General features: G+C 44.7%; 1 protein-coding gene across 2 annotated transcripts; it reads right to left on the bottom strand.

The window, feature by feature from the left end:
- Positions 1-5,509: 5,509 nt before the first annotated feature.
- On the bottom strand, positions 5,510-27,829 carry RPUSD1 (RNA pseudouridine synthase domain containing 1). Of its 2 annotated transcripts, XM_036738073.1 has the most exons (8): positions 27,711-27,816; positions 24,009-24,071; positions 23,530-23,697; positions 18,587-18,782; positions 17,672-17,795; positions 15,635-15,737; positions 14,711-14,812; positions 10,799-11,688 (listed from the first exon to the last, which is right to left on the bottom strand). In XM_036738073.1, exons 4-8 carry the CDS (start codon positions 18,766-18,768, stop codon positions 11,288-11,290), a joined length of 912 nt encoding a protein of 303 aa, XP_036593968.1. In that variant the 5' UTR covers positions 18,769-18,782; positions 23,530-23,697; positions 24,009-24,071; positions 27,711-27,816; the 3' UTR covers positions 10,799-11,287. The 2 variants fall into 2 exon arrangements, with proteins under 2 accessions (XP_036593967.1, XP_036593968.1); XM_036738072.1 differs by lacking the exon at positions 24,009-24,071 and having other exon boundaries at positions 5,510-11,688; positions 27,711-27,829.
- Between the last annotated feature and the right edge of the window lie 118 nt (positions 27,830-27,947).

Consider the following 27,947-nt stretch of genomic DNA (forward strand, 5'->3'; position numbering starts at 1 on the left):
TGTTCTCCGGAATGGCTGGATCGGTCCACAATTCCACCAACAGCGCATTAGTATGCCAGTTTTCCCACATATCCCCTCCAATGTGTCATTTTCCTTGAAGAAATATTATTAAGTGCCAAGCACTACTGATACAAAAAGAAAAATCTAGACAGTCCCTGTTCACACTCCACTTGTGGGAAAATACATAGAAGAGAACTCAGCTGAAAGGCAAATAGATGTTAAGATCTGCAAATCTTGAGGGTTCAACAAATGGTCAGATGGCAAGGTCCAGGGGTCTTTAGAAAGCATCAACAAATTTTTTTTTTTAATGCCCAAGTGGGACCGTAAGAGTAGGAAAAAAAGACATGAATGCAGAACTCTATTCCCTTCTATCCATATTAGCTGTGTGACCTTGGGCAAGTTACTTAACCCCAATTGCCTTGCCAAAAAAAAAATAAAATAAAAAAATAAAAAATGTGTCTGATTGCACCATTAGCAATAATAATAGTCAACATTTATATGTGCCAGGGATTGTGCTAAGCACTTTACAATGATTACCTCATTAACTTAATCCTCCCCCCCACCCCTCCCCCACCCGCTCTGGCAAGAATTGCTGTGCATCTGTGGGCTGATGTTCCTTAAAGCTCCATGAGAAGCTTCTACTGGCAGTCATAGACCTCGTGAGATCCCAAAAGACATATAAGAGCCACCCTATATTCAACAGTTAAGCCTGTAAAGGAACCAGCTTTAAGGGACAACCTTCATGATCCAGCCCGGCAGACTAACCTGAGAGCAGGATGCCATGTCCTACAAGGAAGAGGGTGATACCCTCAGCCAACCGTTCCACATTTGGAAGCGAACTTGAGAGAGCTTATGTCTTGTGGCAGCCATTTTAGGTTTGAGCCCACTCTCCCCAGGGACTAAGGCGGCAGGGGGGAGAGTGCACATCTAGTTCGAGGGGCTGTGTTTGCATTTCTGTTCTTGCAATTTTATTTCATTGAATACCCCTTTGCAGAAGGTAATGGTTATTAATTATCAGTGATACTGAGGAGAAAGCAAACAGTTAAATCAATATTAAGGCTCTAACCAGTGGGGAAATCAATTGTGTAATTGTATAAGATACAAATTGTGTCTAGTGATTGATACTGGAGAGAACACACTGGAGTGGGGGTTTGAGCTGACAGCAGTGGAAGCACCCCACTCACCCACGGGCAGTACCTCTAAAATCCTAAGGAAGAGATGCAGCTGACCTGACTTTCTGGTGCAAACGTGAGCTAGAATAAGGAATTCCAAGGTCTTGTTACATAAGCACGAAGAAACTGAAGCCCAGACTTGCCCTATGTTGCACAGTATCAGAGCCAGCACTTGAACAGGTCATTCTGCTCTTCCCATTGTATCATACTGGAGGAGGGTGGAAGAAGTATGACAGAAATAGGAGGGCAATGGAATGCAAGCAATTGAGGCCACTAAGTGGCGCCGTAGTCACAGAGCACTGGGCCTGCAGTCAGGATGACTCATTTTCATGAGTTCAAATCCAGCCTCAGACATTTACTAGCTGTTCGACGCTGGGCAAGTCACATAACCCTGTTTGCTTCAGCTTACTCATCCGTAAAACGAGATGGAGAAGGAAATGGCAAACTACGCTGGTATCTTTGCCAAGAAAACCCCAAATGGGGTCACGAAGAGTTGGACATGACTAAAATGACTGAAAACAACGAGAATCAAAACACTGATGTTTCTTTTCTCTGATCCCATCATCGGAGGAGTCTTCTATTTTGCATATTAGTAGGAGAGCACGTTTTGGTCTATTGACTCTTTTTTCTTTAATAGTCAATAAACAATAAGCAAACTGGGACCTTGTGTGCTCTATAGCTTTTACTCAGTTCTTTGATGGTAAAAATGTAGTCTACGGTGGAATATCACTCATGAAAGACTGTTCCATTTAATGACACCCTCAATGACATCAGACAATTGATAATTGACAGTTGAGCTCGACCCATATTGTCATAGAAATTTCAGACAGAAAAGTAGGCGTCTTGGTACATAATTGTTGATTTTTTTTTCTCAGTTGCTTTTTTATGGTAATGATGTCTGATTTTTTTCTTTTGTGTACATTAGTCATTTTTATTTTTGTGATTCTGACCTTGACAAACACCAAAAAACAAGAACATTTTCATAATACAAAGAACAGAAAAAGAGGATTATTTATGAAACCAGAGATTTTTATTATTATCCAGATTGATTTTTTTTAAAAAGTATTATATTCAACACAGTGGTTTCAAAAACAAACAAAAAAACCCAATGCTCAAGAGTCTACAGACTAGACGCAGAGCAAATAGTGTCAGAGGACCCTAGGATTCAGTGGCAAGGTAAGTTATAAGGTGGTTGTTTCCCACTTCAACAGAAAGATTTGTGACTCCCAGCTCATCTAAGCAGTATGATCATGATATTCTTCCTGCCCATGGGGTCTGGGTGGCCCAGGGCAAAGGGAAGAGTTGATGATAAGGAAAGTGCCTTCAAGAAGCTTATATCCAATTGGGGATAGAAGGATAATGGCCTCTTCATAGGTAAGCATGACGTAAGGTAAAAAATAATGGTGCAAAATAAAGACAAATGGATTTTTAAGTTAAGAGACCTGGGTTCAATTGTCAGCTTTGCCATCTTACTGATTGCTTTATTGAGGGAAAAAGATTAGAGACAGACAGGAATTTAGTGGTCATCTTATCCAACCCCCATAATGGTACAAATGAAGAGACTGAGGCCCAGAGAGGTTTAGCAAAGAGTGATTTACCCATAGTCACACAAGTGGCAACATCGAGATGTGAACCCAGGTCTTCTGACTTTAAATCTTATGCTCTTTCGACTAATTTTGAAAAATTTTTTTAAAGTCCTATTTTTTTTAATTCAGAAAAGGGACGTGAGAGAATGTTTCTCTTGAGAGCTGTAGAAGTAGCCAGTCATTATCCCATGTGGAAATGAACTTCTAGGCACTGCTGACAGGTACCCAGTCCCTTCATCAACCATAGATTAGGGAGAGATGGCACTTGGGGCCATATCCCTATTCCCAATAAGGGCAAGGCAAAAGGTATAGGGGCCATAATTTTTCATTCTTTTAAAAAAAATTTTTATTATCGTGGACCTGACAAACACCAGGAAGCATAATTGTACATGAAACCACAGATCTCTATTATAAATAGCTTGGTTCTTTTCTTTTTTTTAAGTACATAACAAATCCATCACAATAGTTTCAAAACTGTCCTGTTTACCTGTATTTCCCTTTGAATTTCCTTCAGCTCTTTTCACAACAATGCAGTGATAAAAATAATAAAGACAGCAAGCTACAGTGACCCCAGAGTCTGAAGTCTTGCTTCTAGTCTTGAAATAGCCGTTGACCCACAGGGTGACCCTGAGTCCTCTTCTCTGGGCCTTCAGTTATTTCTTCACCTGTGAAATGAGGAGGTCTGACAGAATACCACCTCTCCCTGCCATGCCCACCTTCCCGCTGCTGGAAACTATGCCTGTTATTTTTTAAGCATTAAAGGATTTGGCTTTTTCCCTGACTCAGCCTTGCCCTCTTCCCCATTCCTGAGGCCCCAGACAGGTGCCTGTGTCGAGAGTTTAGGTTTGAACTTGATCTCCCACATAAATAGCATCAGGCTGGTCCCTGATGCTGGAGAAACCTGTTTGTGGGGAAGTATTTCACACTCTCCATCACCCTCATTCATACTCTTGCCATCCATTAGTCAAAAAATCATAGATTCAGAGATCTGGAAGGGACCTTCAATGCTATAAAGTCCAACTCCCTTCATTAAAAAAAACAGATTAGGAAAATGAGACTCGGATTAAGTAACTCATCCAAGTTCACAGAAAAAGCACCAGAGATAAGATTTGAACTCAGGTCCTCTCTTTTCACTGCACCACACTGTCTCCCTCGGCATCCTTAATGATCACCTTCCAATCCCAGCCTTCCTTCCTTAGTCATCTCAGTCTCAATATATCCAAAACTGGGCTTGTAATCTTGTTTTTTCCAAGTCTCCTTCTGGTTCTGTTAATGGTGCCCTCATTTGCTGGATCTTCCAAATGTGAATCTTTGATTCTTCCTTCTTCCTCACTGTCACCTCTACCACTCTCATAAAGGTCCTCATTACCCTGCTGGACTACTACAACAAACCTTAGGGTTCTTAACCTCGTGTCCATGAACCTGCCCATTGATGGAGTTCAGAGGGTCCATGGACTAGCATGGGTTTTCCCTTGCATTTCACTTTTATGAGAAGGGGTCCATAGGTCTCACTAGATTGCCAAAGGGGGCCGGGACATAGAAAAAGTTAAGGACCCTAGCTCTAAGCGGTCTCACTACTTTCACTCTCTTTCTCTTCCAATCCATCCTTCGTACCACTGACAAACTAATTTTTCTTAGACATAGAACTAGTCATAATCACTCCTACACTCAAAAGTCTTAAGTGGCTCCCCATTTTCTACTGGGTGAAGTTCAAACCCCTTTGCCAAGCATTCAAGGCCCTCTGCAATCTGTCACCAGCCTAATCTCTCTACCTTTCATATCACTGTCCTTCATATACTCTACTGCTTACAACCTGCCCTTGGAACCTCAGCCGAATCTTGGTTCTCATCATTGGTGACGATGTACTTCTCTGATGCAGCTGTGCACACTGCCTCCACCAGTGAAGACTGCCATCCCTATATGCCTCTTCATCATGAGTAATCCTCATCTACATACTTCCAGAAGTCTTTAGAGAGATTCTTGACCCCAAGGAAGTCAATAGATAGATTTCAGAGCTGAGGAATTCTAAGCTAGGGTAGAGTTAAAGCTGACGGGGATCTACACAAAGTCTGGCAACCCCTGGGAGCATAGGACCACCTGGCCCCTACACTCCCAGGGGGCTACCAGACTGTATAAGGAGAGGTGATCCAGTACAGGACAGAAAAATAAAGCAGGTTAAAGCTTCCACACCAATTAGTATTGGGATTGGCTCCATGAGTAGCCACTGCACTTCTGGCCCGGGCAAGATTGGAAAGTCTCAAAAAAATCTCAATCTCCAAAAAAAAAAAAGATTTTAACTTGGGTCATAGGATCATGGACCTCAGAAACCAACCAGCTCGACCCCCTCATTTTATTGCATTTTTCAATTTTTATTAATTTTGAACTTAAATACAAAAAGACAAAAAAAAATTTCCATGTACACAGCATATCAAACTCCCTCATTTTAAGAGATGAGGAATCTGAGGCCCAAAGTCAAACAGGCAGTAAGCATCAAACTTCCCCTTCCCCTCACCCCAGCCAATACTCTTTTTACTTGTAGTACCCTGCTTCTGGGAAGCTAGGTGGTGCAGTGGATAGAGCACCAGGCCTGGAGTCAAAAGACTTGAATTCAAATCCAGGCTCAGAGGCTTACTAGCTATGTGACCCTGTTAAGTCATTGAACTTTGTTTACCCCAGTTTCCTCATAAAATGAGCTGGAAAAGGAAATGGCAAAATGCTCCAATCTTTGTCAAGAAAACCCCAAATGGGGTCATGAAGTCAGACACAACTGAAAAGACAGAACAACACTCTACCTCTGCCCTGAAACTGTGATGGAGGAAATTAAGTTAAATAAACAAAGATATGCCACTATTTCTGAACAACTTCATAGCAATCCAGATGATACTGGTAGCCTCTATTCATGCATGAAGTCAGTGAATCCATCTAAGACAAGTTCACTAACATACATTTATAATCACCGAGGGACTGAAGATGGTCTAGACTTTTATTTTGTGATGTTTCCAACACGGAACCCAAGTGTCCATTAAGAATGAGAAAGAAAAAAAAGGTGAAAGAGGTCATGGCAGAACAGGAGAAACAACTTACACCTGATGTTCAGATTGAATTTCATTATTCTTCTTGGCCCTTCTTCTGGTCTTATTCTGACTGTTTTTATACTTTGGGATTTCACTGGTTTTCCACTGCTTGATCAGCTACCCAGGAGTGGGGAACCTGCGGCCTCGAGGACCCATGTGGCTCTCTACATCCTCTGTGAAGTGTAGATTCAGTCCTAGAGAGCAAGGATTTGCTCCATGAGGTTTGGATTCAATCAAAAAGCTACACTTGAGGACCTAGAGGGCAAGGATTTGTTCTGTGGAGTCTGGATTCAGTCAAAAGGCTGCACTTGAGGACTTAAGAGGGCAAGGATTTGTTCTGGGGGTTTGGATTCAAAGGAGCACACTCGAGGACCTAGAGGGCAAGGATTTGTTCTGTGAGGTTTGGATTCAGTCAAAGGGCTGCATTTGGTGACCTTGAGGGCCACACCATATGTGGTCTTGAGACCGTAAGCTCTCCACTCCTGAGCTACACCATTTACTCATAGATTGGGAATTGGGAACACTTGAGGCCTGGTTTGACAAATGCCCAAGTTTCAAGGACAGACCTGTGATTTCAGTCCTTTTTTCTGAGGCTGTATAGGAAAGGATTTTGTTGTTGTTAACTTCAGACTGACTTGTCTGTTGGGTTGATGATCTGATTTTTGAGATGATGAGAATGAGGTCTTTAGGAGCACAGGTTTGGAGCTAGAAAGTACCCTGGATGTCATTTTAGCCTAACCCTCTATTACAGATAAAAAGGCTGAGGCCCAGAGAGATAATCTGATTTGCCCCAAGTAATTGAGATAAGTAGCAGAGGCAGGGATGTTGACTAGACACTAAGTCTAGTCATCTTTTCATTACACCATGCAAATACAGTTATCCCTCCAACACTGTGAGGCTTATGGGCACAGCACCACCCCTTCAATCTGGAAAATCCATGTCAAATTTTTTGGCCCTCCATACCAGAGAACAAGTCTGAATTTTTTCTTTTTTTTAAAATGGAGTGTTTACCTTATTGGAAAACTTGGGTTAAGTATTTGGTCATAGGCTATACTATACAATACTATGCATTTCTCAGTTTCTAAACTTCTTCTGTGTCATCTGCTGGCCTTCGCTGATACGAAATTCCCAAAAAATTCCCATTTAATTTCTCATGCTGAACCTCAATATATCGAAACCATAATGGAGAAAATCACCATATGAAAGTGATAACTGTATTCTCATTTTTATTTCCTAGTTTTTCCTTAGGCTGAGGAAGGGGAAGTTGGATAGTGATTATGTAGAAATGTAGGTGAGACATAAGGTTCCCTGGATGATTGATAACAAGGATTGTAGGATGGAATCAATGATGGGTCAGGGCACCAAGGTGAGTGGGAAAGGAGGAGAGAGGGGTGTCAAGAACCAGGCAGAGCAGATCTCGGACCCAAGGAACTACACAGACTTGCAGGCTAGAAGTGTTTAGGAGGCTGGGGCTCACAGTGATTGAGAAGTTAAAAATAATGAAAGGTGCTCATTGCCCTAGGATCAAGGACAAAATGCCAACCAAGAATGGTTCCTAGAAGGAGGTGGGGTGCCAGGGGAAACTGATGCAGTTTGACACATCTTTCAGGTCTGGAACCTTCAAAGACACCTGACCCTTTGGCACCACCTGGTTCATTTGTTTGGGTGATAAGCAAGTTCTGTTGAGACTCATCTGGTCCCAAGCATGTCTTCCCCAAGATAAGTCACTGCTTTGCACCCATAAAAGAAGGGAAATTTCTTCCCAATACAAACCGAAAAAGGAATTTGAAACCATACTCTCAAGCTACTCATGCCATCCATAATCACTGCTTGAAGATTCTTGTTCCAAATCAGAAAACCCCCACCCCCATCTATCTGGGCTGCAACCCACCAGGGAAAGTCACTCTGTTACTTGTAACCAGTCCCCTTATTACACACTGTCTCTCACCATTTCTAGCAATGGATTTAATTAGATAGCATAAGGTAGGGTAAAGAATTTTGGATTTAGAAGTCAGAAGACCTGGGTTTGAGTCCTGGCTCTGATGCCAGTCGGTTTCCTTAGCTGTAAAGGACAATAATGTTGGCACTACCTGCCTCACAAATTCTTGTAAAGTATTTTGCAAACCTTAAAAGTGCTATGCAAATGGGAGTTACTGTAGTGAACCCACGGTCTCATCAATGTGGTTACTCCCTCCAAGGGAGCAGACCACAACTGGACATGGCCCTGGCTTTCCAAATGCCTCCCAATTTGGATGCAGATACCCTGGTGCAGATCTGTGGCCATGAGCTATGTAGAGAAGCCACCATCCACAAAGTCCACTCACTAGTCTCCTCTCTTAAGTCATATGAGGAAAGGAAGGGGCCTTGCTAGAAAGAGGCCCCTCTGGGTGGTAGGAGCCGGCCCTGGGAGTAAGCCCAACGGGCTTTCTTTGGCATATACTGAAGTCTGTGGCTGGCTTTGTCAAATGTCACTGAAGGATAAGCTCATGCGCTTCTCCGAAATTTTCAAGTCATTTATTGAACACCCACCATATTCTCAGTCCTATGTGAAGTTATTTGAAGCAGGTGACAGAAGAAGAAGCCATCTCTGCTCTCAGAGAGTTCACAATCAAGTCAGGAAGAGAGGCCTGGCAGTACCCCCATAGAACACAAGTCAGGGAGACACATCCTGCTTTCAGAGGAAATTTCACTATGAGCTGCAGAGGTCAGAAAAAGTTTCCTGAAAAAAAGACTGCCAAACATAATAGCAAAAGTGCTGAATCTGGAGTTGGGGAACCTGGATTCAAATACCGACGCTGCTACATACTACCTGAGTGACCCTGGACGATCAATTAGCAACTAGTTATGAAGTACCTACTATGTGCCAGGTGCCATGCTAGTCACAGAAACTAAAAACTTCCCACCCACAAGGAGCTTATAATCTCAGGAAAAAAAAAACAGGTACGTCAATTAAATTAAGTACATACAGACTATATATACACCAATTACGAAGTAATTTGGAGAGGAAGGGCTAGTGCTAGGGGGGTGGAGTGGGAATCTGGAAAGGCTTCACTGAGAAGATGCTCAAGCTGAGTTTTGAAGGGAACAAAGAATTTGTGCGAGGAGGCAGAGAGATGGGGAGTGAGCCAATTCCAGGTGCGGGGAACAGCCAGGGCAAAGTGTCATGCTTGTGAAACAGCAGAAGGGCCTGTGTACAGGAAGGGGGCTGCTGTCTAATAAGTTTGGAGCCACTTTTTAATGCTACAGTTTATGTTTGACCCAAGAGACAGAGGGGACACTGCTGTTTTTGAGTCAGGAAATGACACGGTCACAGCTGATCTTTGGCAGAATCGTTTCAGCAGCCGTAAGGAGGATGGATTTGAGAAGAGAGGAACCTGAGTCAAGAAGAACAGCTAGGAGGCTATTTCATAGTCCCCGCAGGAGGTGATGAAGGTGCAGACTGGGACGCTGGCTGTGTGAGCAGTGGGGAGGAGCAAGTCACTTCAACCTGTCCGGGCCTCAGTTTTCTCATCTGTGAAATGATGCGATAGGACTAGATGAGCTCTAAGTTCCATCCTGTTCTAAATATCTAATCCATAGCATTTTGTTAAGACCTGAAGGATGGAAGGGATTTCAAAAGGGAGAGAAGGCAAGGGAATTTCCAAGCAGAGTACAAAGCCCAAGCAAGAGACTATGGGTGGGAATGATCCTGGCGTGGTTAAAAGAGTATACTGGCTGAAGCAGAGGATATAAGCAAGGGCAGATGGGAGATAAGGCTCAGAAGCTTACAGCCAGATCATGAAAGGCTGTGACTGCCAGGATCAGCAGTTTGGATTCCATCTCAGAGGCAAGAGGGAACCCCAGCAACATTCAACATAATGGGAGGTGTGCATGAGGACTGGAAGCGCTGGAAGGGAAAGAACGGAGGCAGGGAGTCCAGTTAGGAGGCTGTTTTAATAGTCTAGCCAAGAGATAATGAATGGCGGCATCAAGAATGGACCAGAAAGGATGGATCAGGTCACAGGGCAAGCCCTGAAAAGACTTGGTGAGTGATTAGATGTTGGGGGATGGGGAAGAGCTAACCAGAACACATTGTTCTATGTACAAGGGTCCTGGAGACTGAGCCTTCTCCAATCAGACAGAACTTGGGGGCCAGTGACAGTGGGCAGGGACCAGATGGTGATAAACAGCTGTAAAACCACCTCCAACACCTGAGCTGGGGGGTGCCAACTACCTGTGGACAGCCGGCGCCCTCTCCTGGTGAAAGAGAAGTCTGCAGTCTATCACATGGCTAACTCATCTGTCCTGTATGGGTGGGCAAGGGCAGGTGGGAAGGCTTCTAGTGCTGGCAAATACCTGAGACTGAGTGAAGCAGCATCTTAGATAAACCTCATCAACTCTCCCTCCCTCTTTCATCCCCATGGTGATAGATGGTCCAGGCACACCTGGAATGTGGCATCCATGCTCCATTACAATGAAAAATCACCCTCGTACCTGCCCCTTACCTCCCACCCCATCTTGATTAAAAAAAAAAAAACTTCCCCAAATACAGGCACTGTAGAGGCATCAAGAAAGATGGCTAAGAAACTGGGTGACTTTGAAAGTAACCTCGCTGGGCCTCAGTTTTCTCATCTATAAGATGGAAATGATTGCAAGCAGAGAGCCTAGTGATGGGCTCTGTCAGCCCGGCTTCTTTTCAACAAATGCGATTTTGTCCCCTAGGCCAGAAAAAAACTAAAAGTTCTGGTGGAGACATTTTTCCCCTCCCTCATTCAGGACAGCCTCCTGACACACAGTGACAATATCAGCAGTTGTACAGCTTTTATTATGTGCTGGGCACTGGACTAAGCACTTTACAAATATTACCTCATTTGACCCTCACAACAACCCTGGGAGGCAAGTGCTATTATTATCCCTAATTTACAGATGAAGAAACTGAGGCAGATTGAGGTTAAGTGACTTACCCAAGGTCATACAACTAGTAAGCATCTGAGACTGGATTTGAACTGAGGTCTTCCTGACTCCAGTCGCAGTGCTCTGTCCACTGCACTACTAGCTGCCTGTAGATGGTGACAAGGAAATGTCTGATCCCTACTCACTCTACCATTCTGGAAAGCGAATTCCCACCTGTCCCTGTACTGTAGGTGCCCAGGGGTGGGGAATCAGGGGTTAGCCATTTCCCTTATGGCACCAGCTTGAAACTAACTGCCCCAGTCCCAGCCCATTCCAACCCCCTGAGAATAGTGTTGAGGTTAAATTCCCTCAGCCTCGGACATACAGGCTACAGGAGGTGGAGAAGCTGGTGGGGGGGGAGAGAGGAAGGGGAAAGAAACCCCTCTCTTGCTGAGCCCCTATTCCATCATACTCAAGGTCTCGGGAAGAAAGAGATGATCTGTATCTGGGAACGGTTTGAGTTTCCTAAGGACAAGTCACTGACCCCCCTGCAAGGGTGGGCAGTGGTGTATCGGTGCACAGTTCAGTTCTCTGGTTCCACTGCCCACTCAGCCAACCATTGCTGGCACCTGGCCCGCTGCTCCTCCGATTCTCCAGCCCTGGCCTCCTGCGTGACCACATCCTGGCCCACCTTGGGCAGAGGCGAAGCTTCCCCAGGGGTCGGGTCCACTGTGGCCTTCAGGGCCTGGATGACTTGCTCCAAGGGATGGACCGATTGTTGGGGCTGCCAGTTAGCATCCAGCGTGGGCACGAAGGGGTCGGGCGTGCTCACCTCGATGAGCTCCCCGCAGGTGGGGATGCGGAGATAGAAGGCATGCAGCATCATGCGGAAGGGGCGGCTGTCCTTCTTGAAGCTATAGGTGAAGTCGCCCACAATGGGATGTCCTCTGCTGCTGCAGTGTACTCGAAGCTGATGGGTCCGGCCTTCAGGAGAACACAATGTCAAGAAGGCGCATGAGCCCAGGCTCAGCCCTCCCACCTGGGACCCTGGCACGGAAGCGTCTAGGGAAAGCCTCGGCCGCCCCTTCTGAAATCATCCTCCAAAAGACACCTCTCCCTGTCTTAGGGTCACAGAAGCCCCTGGAAGAGGGCCTTAGAGGGGATCTAGTCCCATCCCCTGACTTTACAGAAAATCAAACTGAAACCTACTCAGGGGAACAAAGTCACTAAAGCCTATGATTTTCCCCAAAATCTCCTTCAGATTTCACTGAGGCTCCTCATTTTAATCTGCGGGCTTTGGCAGATGAGGGCCATCATCTCTCCTCATCCCTTGACTGAGATGTCAACCTCTCTTCCCATACTGGAGAAGCCTTGTAGTCTAACTCATAGAATCCTAGATTTCAAGCTGGAGAAGACCTCAGGGCCCCATCGAGTCTAAGCCCCTTCATTTTACAGATGAGCAAACAAACTGAGTAATCTTTGCCCAGGGTCACACAGCAGGACTTGAATTTCCTGACTCCACTTCCGTGGCCCCTATCCATCACACCACTTACCTGCCTCTAAATGAAAGACTGCATTTCCATAGTACTTAACATTTAAAGAACTATTCTGACAACAACCTTGGGGGGCAGGGAGTTGAAGTATCATTGCTCGCATTTACAGGTGAGCGAGCTTGGTCTTAGAAGAGCAAGGCATACACCTGCTAGGCGGGTGGAGCCAGATCTGGGGAAAGGCCAGGGCTTTATCCTAAGGCTTCTCACAGCTCAAGTTTCCTGGGGTTTGGGGTCAATGATGGGCACTTGAGACTCTTCTTCCCCAACCTCTGGCTAAATAGGATGGGCAGTGATCATTCACAGACCAAAAGAATCCTTCACTCTTCTTCCTCTTCTCTCACTCCCTCTTCCCATATCTTCCAGGACACCTCCCACGCCCTCATCCCTCTGTAAGCAGCAGGCTCCAAACTTTCTGATCATATACCCCATCAGCAAAAAAAAAAAAAAGATTGAGCACACATCCCCAATATGTCTGTTCATTCATAAATTATATACATGTGCTACTATACTAACGATAACGTACATTGTAAAACTTACGCAAAAAAGGACTTTTTAAAAGGATGTGATAAAGATGAGATAATATTTGATCCTAAAATCAATAGGAAACCATCAGAATTTATTTAGTAGGGGAATAATATGATCAGACGATGCTTTTAGGAGTATCATTTTCAATTTGGCAGCTAAATGGAGAAGGGTTTGGAGAGGGAAGGGACTTGAGACAGGAAGACCAATTAGGAAGCTATTTTCCATAGCCCAAGGGAGAGGTAATGAAGGCCTGCATGAGTCTGGTGGCTGTGTAAGGGGATAGGGGCCAAGAGATAGAAAAGGCAAAATCTGTCAAGTGACTGGCTTTCTAGGATGACCCCAAGGTTGTGAACCTAAGTGACTGCAAGGATTGTGGTACCCCTGACTGGAAGAGGGGTATGGGGAAAGTTAATGTAAGGGAGGGGCAAGGCTCTGACTGCTCAGAGCTCAGAGCTTGGAGTATACACCACAGCCACAATGTCTGCTGGAAAGAGAAGGGGGCCAGGGTGTGGCAATGTTGGGGTGGGGAGGGAGCTGCTCTAGGTACCTGGGTCATGATTAGGTCATAAGCCCACCCCATCTCCCCACCCCCAGATACCCAATGTAGCCACAGGAGGCCATGGGGGAAGGGTAGGACTGAGGCATTGAACAAGTCAGATAAAAGGAGAGGTAGTATTATACTGGAATCAAGCATAGTGGCTATTGAATGAGGGTAAGATGCGACCCATTTTTCTACTCTCTGATTGGTTAATTTCATACCCTAGTGGGGTTCTACCCAGTTTCCACTCTGGAGACCACTACTCTACAGAAAGCCCACGACTAAAAGGCGGCTGCCTCAGATAACTACTAGCTATGTGCCAAAAGAACTCAACTCCCTCGACCCCTACCCTTTGGGGTTAAGTGGACTGGGCTATTGAAAGACTTGGAGTCAAGCGACTCCTTAATTCAGATCCTCCCTTTAACACGACTAGCGTTTGTAAGCATGGACAAGTCACTCTGAGCCTCAGACTCCTCATCTGTGAAATGAGTGTAAATAATATATACAATAACCTCCTCCCACAGGATTGCTGTAGGGATCAAATGAAAATAATGAATGAAAACCATTTCATCAACCTTAAAAAGTGCTATAAAAGTAAGTACTTCAGTAGTTTAAACAGCATTAAGATTTTTGGGACCCCTTGTATAAACATCAATTAATAACAATATGATAAGAGTTAAATCTGGGTTTGAATCCTAGCCCTGTCACATACTGGGCAAGCCACTTACCCACTTTGTATACCTCACTCAAAATACTAATCTAGTCTACAATATGTCTCATTCAAGACTCAATAAGATGATTAAAAAAAACCAAAAATGCTACAACTCACATCCTGGCAGAGAGCTGAGGGGTTCAGGTAAAGAATGAAATATATTTTTTGGATATAACCAATAAGGGAATTTATTTTGCTTGACTATGCCTATTTCTTACATGGGCTTTTTTTCCTTCGTTTTGCTCCTTTTTTTCCCCAATGGGGGGAAGAGGTGGAAGAGAAAATAAATTTTTCATATTTTTTAAAAAATTAAATTAAAAAATAAATTAAAATGAGAAGACCTAAGGAACCTTTAAGCATGAATATCAAACTCTGAAGCCACCAAGTCTCACTGAGCTTCAATTTCCCTATCTGAAAAGCAGGTATAATATAATTCCTATTCTGGCATAAGGGCTAAATGAGAGGATATTTGAGAGAGTACTTTAAAAACCTTTCAGGGTTGTGCAGATATTAAACCTTTCTGAATGAGGAGCATGCCTGGTTCACCATCCAGGCTTGGGGTGGCCCAACGCACAAAGCCGATTCCTCCAGAAGCACCACCTGTCTCACCTGATCACCACAAGACATTCAGACCCCTCCTCAGACAGGTGAGCTGTGAGGTGGTGGCAGCTACCTTACCTGTGAGGGGCTGGAGGAGGACTTTGGAGACGGGATCACCATCATACAACCCACGCTCCAGGACTGTCAGTTCTGTCAGGCACGGTTTGGCATTCTCACAGCCTAGGGGGTAGGAATAGGAGAAGAGAGATTATGAGATGCTCCCCTCCCCCTGCAGTAAATCCTGGCTTGAAGAACTGCCATCTGTAGGAAAACCTTCCTGGATTGACCCCCGTGTCCGTCTCTCCACAGGCCCAGGTAAATCCCTGGGCTGTCTCTTTCCTTTCCGCAGCCACGTTTCCTTAGACAAGATGTCTATCTGTTGTACCCTTAGACCATGGGTTCCCTGAGAGTTTATTCCTGCCTCGGAAGCACAAAGCTGTTCCTGGTGGTTCAATATTGGCCTTGTGATAAAGTACGACTCCTAAAATGAAATTCATTCATATAGAACAAAAGCTTGCCCTACTCAGACCCTGGTCCTGCCCCCTGGAAATTTACATGCCAAGGCTATGCAACAAAAGCATTGTTGTTGTTCATCCTTCGTTCTAGAAGACCAATGACATCAGGAGGGTAATGTCTTGACTTGCAAGTGAACTGGATTTAAATGAGGCAGGGATGTGCAAAGTCATCAGCCCCATTCTCTGCTCCAGAGTCACTGGAGCCCAGTGGCAAAAACACAGGTCAGGACTATTGGTGATAGCCATGGATGCAGTGGGAGACCTTGGCCTTTTTGAGCCAAGGTCTTTCCCAGATTCAGTTTGTCCGAGGCAACACCCATTCAGTAGTCAAGGTTAGGTAAAAACTGAGGTTAAAAGATGGCCTAGTTTGCCTTCACAAAAGAATCAGTCAAGGAGGGGAAGACATTTAGAGTTTCTCTTAACCAGAGAGTTAAGACCACACCGGGCAGTTGGATGAGAGGAAGGTGAGCAGGTCCGGGCTCCCTACCTTCTGTCCCTTCAATACACATCATGTGGGTCAGGCCTTCTGTCGTATTCTTCCCAATGGCATGGTCGATGGTCATCCTGCTCTCTTGCACATGGCCTCGAACCTTTTGAATATAAAGAAATCATGCCACTCTGAGAATATTTCAAAACAATTCAACAAACACCAATTTAGTACCTGCCATAAAAGAGAACCTGCCCACTTGGAGTCGGGAGACCTGGGTTCTAATTCTTTACTAGATACTTATTGTGTGACCTTGAGGAAGTCACCTGATTTCTCTAAACATAAGTTTGCTCATCTGTAAAGTGGGGATAATACTTATACTAACCAATTTACAGGGCTTGTAGGAGGAAACGTTTTTAAGCCCAAAAGTACCATAGAAATGTGTACCATCATCATTATGGGCCCAGCTTAAGCCTTACCTCCCCTAAGGGGCCTTCCCTGACCATTCTAGCCTACACCAGTCTCTCCAAACTCCTACAGCAATTAATTATTATTATTATTATTTTGGAGGGGGGAAGGCAGGGCAATTGGGGTTAAGTGACTTGCCCAAGGTCACACAGCTAGTAAGTGTGTCAAGTGTCTGAGGCCGGATTTGAACTCAGGTCCTCCTGACTCCAGGGCTGGTGCTCTACTCACTGCACCACCTTGCTGCCCCCAGCAATTAATTATTGCCACACAAATCAATACCTGATCACAAACGATCTCTTGTGGTGTGCTCTATTTCAAATCAGACAATATTTGCAAAGTGCTTAGCACAGTGCCTAGCACATAGTAGGTGCTATATAAATGCTATCTATTCCCCTCCATCTTGTAGCACCCTCTATTTCTCTATATTTCTGTCTTGTCCCACAATGCCTGGTTAACACCAGCTGCACAGTAGGCAGAACAGGCTTGGTGAATGAATAACTGACTCTTCCAAAATAAACAGGGAATGTGTCCCTTCCTGGGTGATCTCCAGAGGAGGACTCTGTCTGTCCCAAGGGCACTTTACCATCTTCCTTACCTCATATCTGAGCACCTACTATGTACAAAGCCTCTTGCTAGGCGCCGGGGGAAGAGCGGGGTTAGGGGAAGAAGGGAGGGAGGAAAAAGGACAAAGAGAACCTTCTCCAAAGGAGCTCAGAGAGAAGACACTTGCAAATTATCTGATATGAAATACAGCACATCCGTGACAAGAGAGTTTGTGGTTAGGTTTTGATTTGTGTGGCAATCATTAACTGCTGTAGGAGTTTGGAGAGACTGGTGTGGGCTAGAGTGGTCAGGAAAGGCCCCTTAGAGGAAGCAAGGCTTATGATGGGCCCATAATAATGACAATAATGAAAATGCATTATCTGTATTTTATCTGCATGCAGATATAAGTAATAGAGAACCTTGCAGAGGTACTATGTGTTATAAACTCAGATGAGGGGGAAAAAATCACTTCCTGCTGGGGGAAGGGTGGGGATCAGGGAACACTTCATGAAAAAAGCAGCATTTTATACAAGGCCTTAAAGGACAGGTAGGCAGTCAACCAATGGAGGGAACAGAAAGAGAAACATGCCAGCTGTGGGGTGTCAAAGAGGCTGGAAAGTAGAGATTAATAAGTTACTCATTTTGGCTGCAATGTGGAGTCTGTGAAGGGGGTAATGCAAGAAAGGAAGGAGCACACCAGTTTGGGGAGGGCCTTGAATGCCAGAATAAGGTACCATGGATTGGGAGCCACATGAAGGTGTGGGTGAGGAGCCAAGTGAAGGCGTGGATGGGGAGCCATTTAAAGGCTTTTGAGCAAAGAAGTCATGTGACTAGTTTAGGGATTTCCCCCCCCCCCCCAAACATCCCAAGTTTTCTTTCATGATAATCTACCAAAGCTCTGTTAGCCTGGGGGTTGGCTAAAGCTCTTTTTTAAGGGCATCACTGGTAATGAATGGCCATCAAGGGCACCACAAGCTACGCCAACCCCACCTCCCATGCATTTCTCACTCTCCCTCCTGAAAAAAAAACCCTCAAAACTGAACGAGATATGAGTCGCTCCCATAGCCCCCAGCTGGGGTTACATACCAGGGCAAGGTAGGCTTTAGTGACCTGCCGCTCCTTGAAGCACTTGTAGGCCCTGCCAGCCGCTGCCTTGTTCAAAGCTACACAGAGCGCTCCACTGGTGGAGAAATCCAGCTGGTGACAGAACCTGGGGGCAGACATAAGACCCACAGACATAGCTTTCCTCTGGGCAAGGAGAGCAAGGTCAAACAGGGGCTCCTGCTCCTGCAGGCCATGCACAGCAGGGGGCAGTATGGTGCAACAGAAATGACCACACTGCAGGGGCAGGAGACCTGCGTCCATACCTCCCAACTCTGCTGGTGACTTCACTTGTTGAGAGAACCTGAACAAATGACACTTTTTTTTTTGAACCACAGATCTGGAGCTACAACAGACCTCAGAGGTCAGGCAGGTCAAACCCTTCAGGCAGGTCAAACCCTGAGGCCTAGCCCAAGGTCATACAGGTACTAAGTGGTAGAGCAGGGATTGAAACTCAAATCCTCTGACTCCAAAATCCAGAACTTTTTCCACTGCATCAGGCTTCTCTGAGCCTCAGTTTCCTCACCTGTAAGTACTTGAGCTAGCTCCTTCATAAGGCTGTTTGTTTGGGATCTCAGCTGAGATGACGTGTACAAAAGAGATATACAAACTATAAAATGATGTATTAAAGTGTAAGTTGCTATGATTTTTATTAGGCTTGAAACCCACAAATATTAAGCTGGAAGGAACTCTGTAGAAGAACTTCCTCTTTATGGAACGAAAAAGTCCAGGAAAAGAGGTTAAGTGACTTACCCAGGACCACTGGGCCACATATCTGCCATATAGCAAATTAGTGACAGCATCAAGACTAGAGAACCCAGGTTTCCTGACTCCCAACCCAAGACCCTGCTTTTATCAGCACCTCCATTCCTGATGCTCAGAGAATCCCAGGCCCCACACCTGAAGCCATAGTAGGTGTCAGGATCAGCCAGCTCTGGGAACCGGTGCTTCAGCTGACTCTGCAGGGTCAGGGTCTCGTACCACATCTTGCTGTCAATGCGGAGGTCCCAATGCTTGTTGACCACGATGAAGTCTGAGCTATGGTAGAGAATGGAGAGGTTCTCCATGCACCCTGGCTCCATGGTGGGCTCGAAGCCTGTCAAACAATAAGATAAGGACCATGTTTCTCTCAAATACGTTGATTATCTTCCTTCCACCAAGAGAGGTAATCTTGAGCTGATCCTGTCAATCATCAAAGCTTTATTAAGCACCTACTATATGCCAGACCCTATGATGCTAAGTTTGCAGAAGCAGAGAGAGTGGGAGAAGTCCCAGACTAACTAAGATGAATTTGTCAAATGGCTTAGGGGGATTTAATACAACCAATGACCCAGAAAGAGACTTTTTCTCACACAAAACTCCCTGATCCTGAAGGAATCAGAATAACTCTCAATTTCCAATTACACAGTGATGAATGTGAAGAAGTGTTGGACACCAGGCCAGTTCCTCTCTTTCAGGCATCTTTAGTCACTGCCCCTCCCTAAGGAGAACAAGTGTGCCCCCAGAAGCCCCCCCTCATTTTAGATGAATGCAGGAGAGCATCTGAAAGGACTCTAATTTGATACACCCTGACAGTTACAAGTATACATGTCTTAAGACACCACCTCACTCCTGGCTCAACAACCATCAGATCATACCTTGGATTCAGAGTTAGAAAATCAAGACGTTCAAAGCCTGTCTCTGCCATTCATTAGCGGTGTAACCTGGGCAAGTCCACTTCTACCTCTCAGAGGGCAATAACACTTGCATTACGTATCTCAAAGGGTTGTTTTTGAGGAAAGCAATTTGTAAGCCTTCAAGTGATGGGAGTTATGATTATAGACTGTAACCTCCCTGAGGGCAGACATTCAATTCCCCCCAATCATGTCCGTCTAACTCCCACCCTAGAGTCCTGCACACAGCAGGTACTCGATAATGCTGCTTAAGTTGCAGAGACGGGGCTAGGGGGCGGGGCAGAGACAAGATGGCGCCTGGAAAGCAGGGATTTGCCTAAGCTCTCCCCCAAATCCCTCCAAAAAACCTGTAAAAAATGGCTCTGAACAAATTCTAGAGCTGTGGAACCCACGAGATAGCAGAGGGAAACAGGTCTCCAGCACAGGAGAGCCTGGACGTTTGCCAGGAAGGGTCTATCACATGGTGCTGAGAGTGGAGGGCAGCCCAGCATGGGCCACGCCGGGACAGATCAGATCCTGAGTCAGCCAGCCAGAAGAGGCCTTGGGGCCATGAAACAGTAAGATGTGGCAGTTACCGGACTTCTCAATCCACAGACGCCAAAGAGCAGGTTAGGGGGAAACTGTGGGACTGAGTTCAGAGCAGTTTGGCAGCCAGCTCTGGGGGTGGAGGAGGTGGTGCAGCGGTGGCGGAGGTAGCAGCAGCAGGAAGCACCTGAGGCTGCTTCCAGAGTTACAGCGTCAGCTGCTTCCCAAGTCCCTGGCTCACACAGTGGGAGGAATCTAGCAGCAGATCAGAACGGGAGTACAAGGAGTGCCTTGTGGGCACAAAAGCAGATTCTCTTGCTGTACCCTGCTTGGATCTGTATTGCGGTGCTGGTTGGCGGTTCTTGGGGGAGGAGGAGCGCTGGTGTGACAAAGCCTGGGGTAAAGGTGGAGTAGAAGTAGCTCTGAAAACAGCAATGCTTGGACCCTAAAGCTTGGGACAAAGTACTCTCTACTCTACAACAAGTAGTTGGCTGGGAACATGAACAGGCAGCAAAAACGAACTCAGACTCAAACTCAAACTCTAGATTCCTTTTTTGGTGACAAAGAAGATCAAATCATACAGCCAGAAGAAATCAACAAAGTCAAAGAGCCTACATCAAAAGACTCCAAGAAAAATATGAATTGGGCTCAGGCCATGGAAGAGCTCAAAAAGGATTTGGAAGAGCGAGTAGAAGTAGAGGAAAAACTGGGAAGAGAAATGAGAGTGATGCAAGAAAACCATGAAAAACAAGTCAACAACTTGCTAAAGGAGACCCAAAAAATACTGAAGAAAATAACACCTTAAAAAATAGACTAACCCAAATGTCAAAAGAGCTCCAAAAAGCCAATGAGAAGAATGCCTTGAAAGGCAGAAATACCCAAATGGAAAAGGAGGTCCAAAAGACCACTGAAGAAAATACTACTTTAAAAATTAGATTGGAGCAAGTGGAAGCTAGTGATTTTATGAGAAACCAAGATATTATGAAACAGAACCAGGGGAATGAAAAAATGGAAGACAATGTGAAATATCTCATTGGCAAAACCACTGACCTGGAAAATAGATCCAGGAGAGATAATTTAAAAATTATTGGACTACCTGAAAGCCATGATCAAAAAAAGAGCCTAGACATCATCTTTCAAGAAATTATCAAGGAAAACTGCCCTGATATTCTAGAACCAGAGGGTAAAATAGAAACTGAAAGAACCCACAGATCACCTCTTGAAAAAGATCCCAAAAAGAAAATTCCTAGGAATATTGTCACCAAATTCCAGAGTTTCCAGGTCAAGGAGAAAATACTATAAGCAGCCAGAAAGAAACGATTTGAATATTGTGGAAATACAATCAGAATAACACAAGATCTAGCAGCTTCTACATTAAGGGATTGAAGGGCTTAGAATATGATATTCCAGAGATCAAAGGAGCTAGGATTAAAACCAAGAATCACCTACCCAGCAAAACTGAGTATCATGCTCCAAGGCAAAATATGGATTTTCAATAAAATAGAGGACTTTCAAGCTGTCTCAATGAAAAGACCAGAGCTCAATGGAAAATCTGACTGTCAAATACAAGAATCAAGAGAAGCATGAAAAGGCAAACAAGAAAGACAATTCATAAGGGACTTACTAAAGTTGAACTGTTATGTTTACATTCCTACATAGAAAGATGATGTGTGTAATTCAGGAGGCCCTTCTCAGTATTAGGGGAGTTGAAGGGAATATAGACAGAAGGCACAGGATGAGTTGAATATGAAGGGATGATATCTAAAAAAATGAAATAAATTTAAGGGGTAAGAGAGGAATATATTGAGAGAGGGAGAAAGGGAGAGATAGAATGGGGTAAATTATATCACATCAGAGTAGAAAGAAAAAGCAGTTCTATTGGAAGGGAAGTGGGGGCAGGTGAGGGGGAATGAGTGAATCTTACTCTCATCAGATTTGACTTGAGGAGGGAATAACATACACACTCAATTGGGTATCTTATTCCACAGGAAAGTAAGGGGAAGGGGATAAAAAAAGGGGGGATGATAGAAGGGAGGGCAGATGGGGGAGGAGGTAAGCAAAAGCAAACACTTTTGAAAAGAGACATGGTCAAGGGAGAAAATTGAATAAAGGGGGACAGGATAGGATGGAAGAAAATATAGTTAGCCTTTCACAACATGAGTATCATGGAAGTGTTTTACATAATGATACACGGGTGATCTATGTTGAACCGCTTGCCTTCCTAGGGAGGGCGGGTGGAAAGGGAATAGGGGAGAGAATTCGGAACTCAAAGTTCTAAAAGAAGATGCTTAAAAAATTTTTTTAAAAAGTTGTTTTTTGCATGCAGCTGGAAAACAAGATACATAGGGAATGGGGCATAGAAATCTATCCTGCCCTACAAGAAAGTAAGGAGAAATGGGATGGGGGGGAGTGGGGTGAAAGAGGGGAGGGCTGACTGGGGAACAAGGCAATCAGAATATACACCATCTTGGAAACAGGGAGGAGGGTAGACATGGGGAGAAAATTTGTAACTCAAAATCTCGTGGAAATCAATGTGGAAAACTAAAATATTAAATAAAATCACTAATAATACATAAAAAAAAGTTGCAAAGATGAATGACCAAGAGAAAGCTAAATTTGCAGGAAGCTACCAGGGGAGGGACTTAACCAGGAAGAATCTACCTTAAGTAAATATGATTTAAACAAATTTCCAAACTTACAAAAAAAAAAAAAAGGAGGCACCAATCCCTTACAACCAAAAGAACTCTCTATAGGGTTTCCAGTAGGATTCCTTAAGATGGCTTGATCACCCAGGAGTACTAAAAATAGAACTTGAGTTAGATAAATTCACCTCATACCTACTTTCTGGGAAATGTGTCTATCTTACAAAACAAATACATCCGATTTCACTGGTATGGAACTAGGAGGATTTGAACCCACGTCTTCCTGACTCCACATTAACATTCTATCCACTGTACCATTTTCTTCTCTGTTAAAACAAAGTGATGACGATGACAATAACAACAGCTCACTTTTCCAGGAGATAGAGCACTGGTGTTGGAATCAGAAACACTCATCTTTATGGGTTCAAATCCAGCCTCAGACACTTACTAGCTGTGTGACCCTGGGCAAGTCACTTAACCCTGTTTGCTTCAGTTTCTCATGTGTAAAATGAGCTGGAGAAGGAAATGACAAACCACTCCAGGATCTTTGCCAAGAAAACCCTAAATAGGGTCATGAATACTTTTCCATAGTGATTTCTAGTTTAGAAGATGTTTTTCCCACATCAACCCTATGAGGCAAGCATGACCCCTCCATTGTACATGGAAGGAAAACAAGTCTGGGTAGGATAAATAATTTGTCCAGGATTAGATGGCTAATAAGACGAAAAAAGAGAATTTGAATCCAGGCCTTCTGAAAATAAATCAAGGACTCCTTCCACTACACCACATGGCTATTTCTGTACTACATTATAAAGCCAAGTTGAAATGACGTGGGAATTGCTTGCAACACTGGGAATTTAGAGTGGCCTTCATAGGCCTATTTACATCCTTAAGTACCTTTCACTTCCTAAGAATGATAGCCTTAGAATGGTTCAGTCACATAGGGTAGGTGTACTGATCTGTAGACAGAGACACTAAGGCCCAGGAAGGTCACAGAACTTACCCCAAATCACCCAGGGAGTCAGTAGCAGAGACGGAAATGGAGTCCAAGTGTTGGGCCTTGGAGTCCCATGGGCTGTTCAGTAAATCATGGTCTTTCCATGGCTCCTCTCACTTTGGGGCTGCTGGAAGGGACAGGGCCACTGGAAGAGATTCCAGGCAGCATCTCTGACTGTGGAAACAGAAGACAGTGCTGACATCAGAACTCTCTGGGGGAGAAACCCAGTATACTGGCTAGAAGCTATTATCTTAGATAATGGGGTCACTGAATGTTGAGTTAATAAGGGACCTTAGTGATCATAGAGGAGGAAATGGTAGTACCAATGCTTTCTAGAAAGGGTGTGGTAATCAACTGCCCTATGGTGCCGCTCAGCATCATTGTGACTCCCCCATCAATCCACAAGTTTCTATTCAGTGTTTACAATGTTTCAGGCACTGGGCTCAGCTCTGGGGAGGCAGAGAAGAAGCAAAGACAGTCCTTACCCTCAAGGAGCTTATATTCAAGGGAAGAGACAATTATATATCAACTGGAACATGCAGGATAATCTGGAATAGATAGAAGGTGACTTTAGAGGGAATGGCACTAGCACTGGGGCGTAGGAGGGGAAGCAGGGAGGGAATAGCCAGGAAAGGCTTCCTGAAGAAGGTGGCTTTTAACTGGGTCTCAAAGGATGCTATAGATTCTAAAAGTCAGAGGCTGGGAAGGAAGAGCACTCCAGGCATGAGGAACAGCTATCATAAAGGCGGAGAGGTGGGAGGTAGAGTACATAGAGACGAAAGAAAGGAGCTCAAAATAAAGCAAATAGGCCAGGCTATATGGATCTCAGAGTACTCAGAAAGGTGTAGAATGTAAGAAGATTGGAAAGGTTGGAGGGGCCCAGGTTGGATTCTGTATATGATTCAAAACTCCCTTGCCTGGACACCACTTCCCTAAATGTGTTGTCTCTCCCATTAGAATGTAAGTTCCTTGAGGGCAGAAACTGTCTTTTTTTTCTGCTTGTATTGTATTTCCAGAGCACAGCACAGTACCTGGCACACAGTAGGTGCTTAATAAATGCTTGTTGACTTGTTGACTTTTCCCAATCTATAAAACAGGAATTATACTCAGTACCTTGCTAAATACTGCAAGAGAGTGGGCTGAGGGGTACTAAAGACAGAGAGGAGTAGGGAGAGACAAGGGTAGGGTAGGGGGCTAGGCTTGCTTTTGGTCTCAGGAAGGTAATCTGCCAGGACTGATGGCCTGGAAGTCAGGAGACCTGTTCCCAATTGGGTCACTATATTTCTGTGCAACTTGGGGCAAGTCACTTAATCTTGGAAAAATGAAGGGTTGACAGCCTTTTATATCCCTTTGACACGATCAGATTTAGAGCTGGATAGGATCTCAGTGGTCACCTAAATAAGGAAACTGAGGCACACAGCTAGTAAGTGGCATAACCAAGATTCAAACCCAGGTCCCAGGTCCCCACAATAAGTTGTCACGACAAATCATTGACACAAATTTATATAGCTACAACATACCTACTCTTCCTCCCTCACCTCCCCACCTCCATCTCCCCTATCCTCCTCCCTTAAAGTCTCTTCCCAGAAATCAAAGAAAAAGACATTTGAGAAATGAAAAACAAAGGGTAAGACCTTAAGAACATTAGCTAGATTTGTAGACTGCCTGGAGGAAAAGGCAAATGGCTTTCCACAATCTACTTAATGGAATAAATGAAGACCTTAATCGAGGCTGATGGGAAATGAGGACCCTAATGGAAGCTGGGAGGAGTCAGGGCTCCTGGGTCAAAACATCCTGGGATTTTCAGAAACCTGGCCAAGTCTCTAAGCAATCTAACTCAAGTTTGGGGAATGAGGCTCTTCACAGAGAAAGAGCACTGTGCTAGGAGATGGGAGGGACAGAAAGTTATATCCTCATGGAGCTCATGTACAGTCTAAGACAAAGATGAAGCACAAATACAGATAACTCTAAGCAGCGACATACCACGGTAAGGACATTTGGAAAATGATGTGTGAGGGGGAAAAGCTGGGACCAGTCAAAGGGATGAACAAATGTTTCATGGAGGATGTAGAAATCTAGTTCAGCTGTGTCTTGTGGAGGAGAAACGATGCTATAGATGTGGAATCGTTAAATAAAGCATCTTGGGAGAGGTGGTGACTGAATGGAGCCTACTCAGGAGATGAGAAATGCACCTCTCTACCTTTTTCAAAAAGTACAGTGGAAAAAGCATTTATCTGGGAATCAAGAGGCCCTAGGGACCCCTGAAGCTTAGCACCTATGTGACTTTGTGCAAATTACTTAACTTTCCTAGGCCTCTATATCCTTATTTGTACAATGAAAGAGTTAGATAAGATGGCTTTTGAAATTGCTCCTAACTCAAAAATCTATGATATTATGATGACTGGCCCATCCATACCTAGTACCAGAAACAGATCTGTCTCTAACAACATAGGGGAATGTGAAGCTCATTTTACATCAATAGACTATTTCCTCATGGAACTCAAAAAGGTCTGTGGTAGGACCCAGACTCTTTTGAACATAGATTTGCTGAGGGGGGCTCAGGGACAACCCCCCCATCAGACATTGTGCCTGGACATATACATGTACACGTGTATGTATATAATAAATAGGCTGTCTTTAATATACATAGATGAGAATTCTCCAGTCAAGACAGCAGAATAAGGGGTTCAAAGTGTATGAGTGCTTCACAAAATAACAGAAATCACCAAGGAAAAAAAATTAAAAACATTCAAGAAAATAAGTCATCCCAAATAATAAAAAAGTGAAGAGTACTAATATGATTTTTAAAAATACAGAACTGAAAAAGCTAAAACAAGAAAGTCATAAAAACCATATAAATCGACAGCTTAGAGGAAGTAAAAAAAATCTTAGGAACTCAAGATAGAGTTAAAAAATGCTTTTAAAAATGGAGGGGAAAAGAAAAAATGGTTAACAAGCTAATAATGGAAACAACGAATATAATTAACAACGGCCAATCTATAGTGGCAAACAGATATACAGACAATGCAAGTTAACCGGAGATATACTTGGTAAAAAAGTCACTGAATTATCCTAAGAAGTTTAGAACATGCAAAATCAAGTCGAGATGAGTAGAAATGCAGTGCTACCAGGATCAGACATGCTAGAAATTTAAAAACAGCACCAGAAGAACCTGGATGGGATATTCCAGGAAATAGTGAAATAAAACTCAGAATTAGGCTCCCAAGGCACCAGCATTCAAACAGATTGCACAAGACCCTGTCGAAGAATACAACAATATTCAAACTCCACATAAAAAGAGGATATATCTGTCAACATCCCCGACCCAAAAGGAAACAGGCTCTGAATTTTGGACCAGCAATGGGGAGGAGTCACCAAGAGCCATCCACATTCTCTCCAATGATCTCTCCAGTGGTCCATAAATTTTGGGAGAGAGGGTGAGATTAGGACTCAACCTGAGGCCAGCAGGATCAGGAAAACCAAAATTCTTTCCCCAGGGAAGCTACAAGGCTAAAAACAAGGTTCTTAACTTTCCCGGCCTCATTAACACCTTTTGAAAGAACTCAAGATAGAGATTCACAGAATGTCTGAGGGGAAGGAACCAAGAGGCCATGTAGTCCAATCTCCTCACTTTATAAATTAGGAAACGATCTACGGAGTGGAAGAGACTTGCCCGAGGTCAGTGAACTAGTTAATCCCGGGGTTGGGACACAGCGAGGACGTATTTTGCACATATCCTCCTGTTCCCCGGGGTCGGCAGGACTAAAACCCTCGGCCGCTCTTCCCATCAAGGGTCATACAAAATCATACGGATTCCATCTGCACCACCAAGGGTGACGACCTGAACGGCCTGGGTACAGCAGCCCTAGGAGGGCAGAGAGCCCGCCCTCGAGCCACTCTATCCTCGGGGGCACAGGGCCGCCACTAGCAACACGGCCCCGGAGGCCAAGGCCCAGATCCTATCTCCCCCTCCCAAATAAAGATGCATTTGCAAGCTGGGCTGCTGAGCTTTCCTGCCAATCCGGGTGGGAAGAGGGGAGGGACTGCTTCCTCCTACACAGCTAGATCTGCACTTCCCAGGCTGCACGCAAACGTCCCAAGAGGCAGCTTTCCCTACCGGCTAGAATCTACCCCAAGAAGCCCCCTGCCCCCAGCCTCCCGCTCTGGCCCTTTGACTCACGAGTTACCTAAGAATCACCTCTGTTCAGCCTTTCTGCAGTCGAGAAAGCGTGCACCACTCCACTCCCAGGGCCACAGCAGCTCGCAACACTGTAACCTCCAGTTCTTGCATTGCCTTTTCCACCCCGCCTCCATGGCCCGATTGAAAGGCACGCCGGCCAATGGGAGAGGATGTAACGCCCCCAGCCGAGCCCGGAACCCTGGTTGGCTGGAGCTGGATGGAACGTTCCCGGAATTCGCCGAGG

Source organism: Trichosurus vulpecula, chromosome 9 (assembly GCF_011100635.1).
Source record: "Trichosurus vulpecula isolate mTriVul1 chromosome 9, mTriVul1.pri, whole genome shotgun sequence".
Taxonomy (NCBI): Eukaryota; Metazoa; Chordata; class Mammalia; order Diprotodontia; family Phalangeridae; genus Trichosurus; species Trichosurus vulpecula.

Coding starts and splice junctions, on each gene's coding strand:
- RPUSD1 (XM_036738072.1), bottom strand. CDS start 18,768: ATGGAGCCAGGGTGCATGGAGAACCTCTCCATTCTCTACCATAGCTCA. Junction 17,796..18,586: donor GACACCTACTATGGCTTCAG/GTGTGGGGCCTG, acceptor GTCTGCCCCCAG/GTTCTGTCACCAGCTGGATT. Junction 11,689..14,710: donor CCTCCTCCAGCCCCTCACAG/GTAAGGTAGCTG, acceptor GTTCTCCTGAAG/GCCGGACCCATCAGCTTCGA.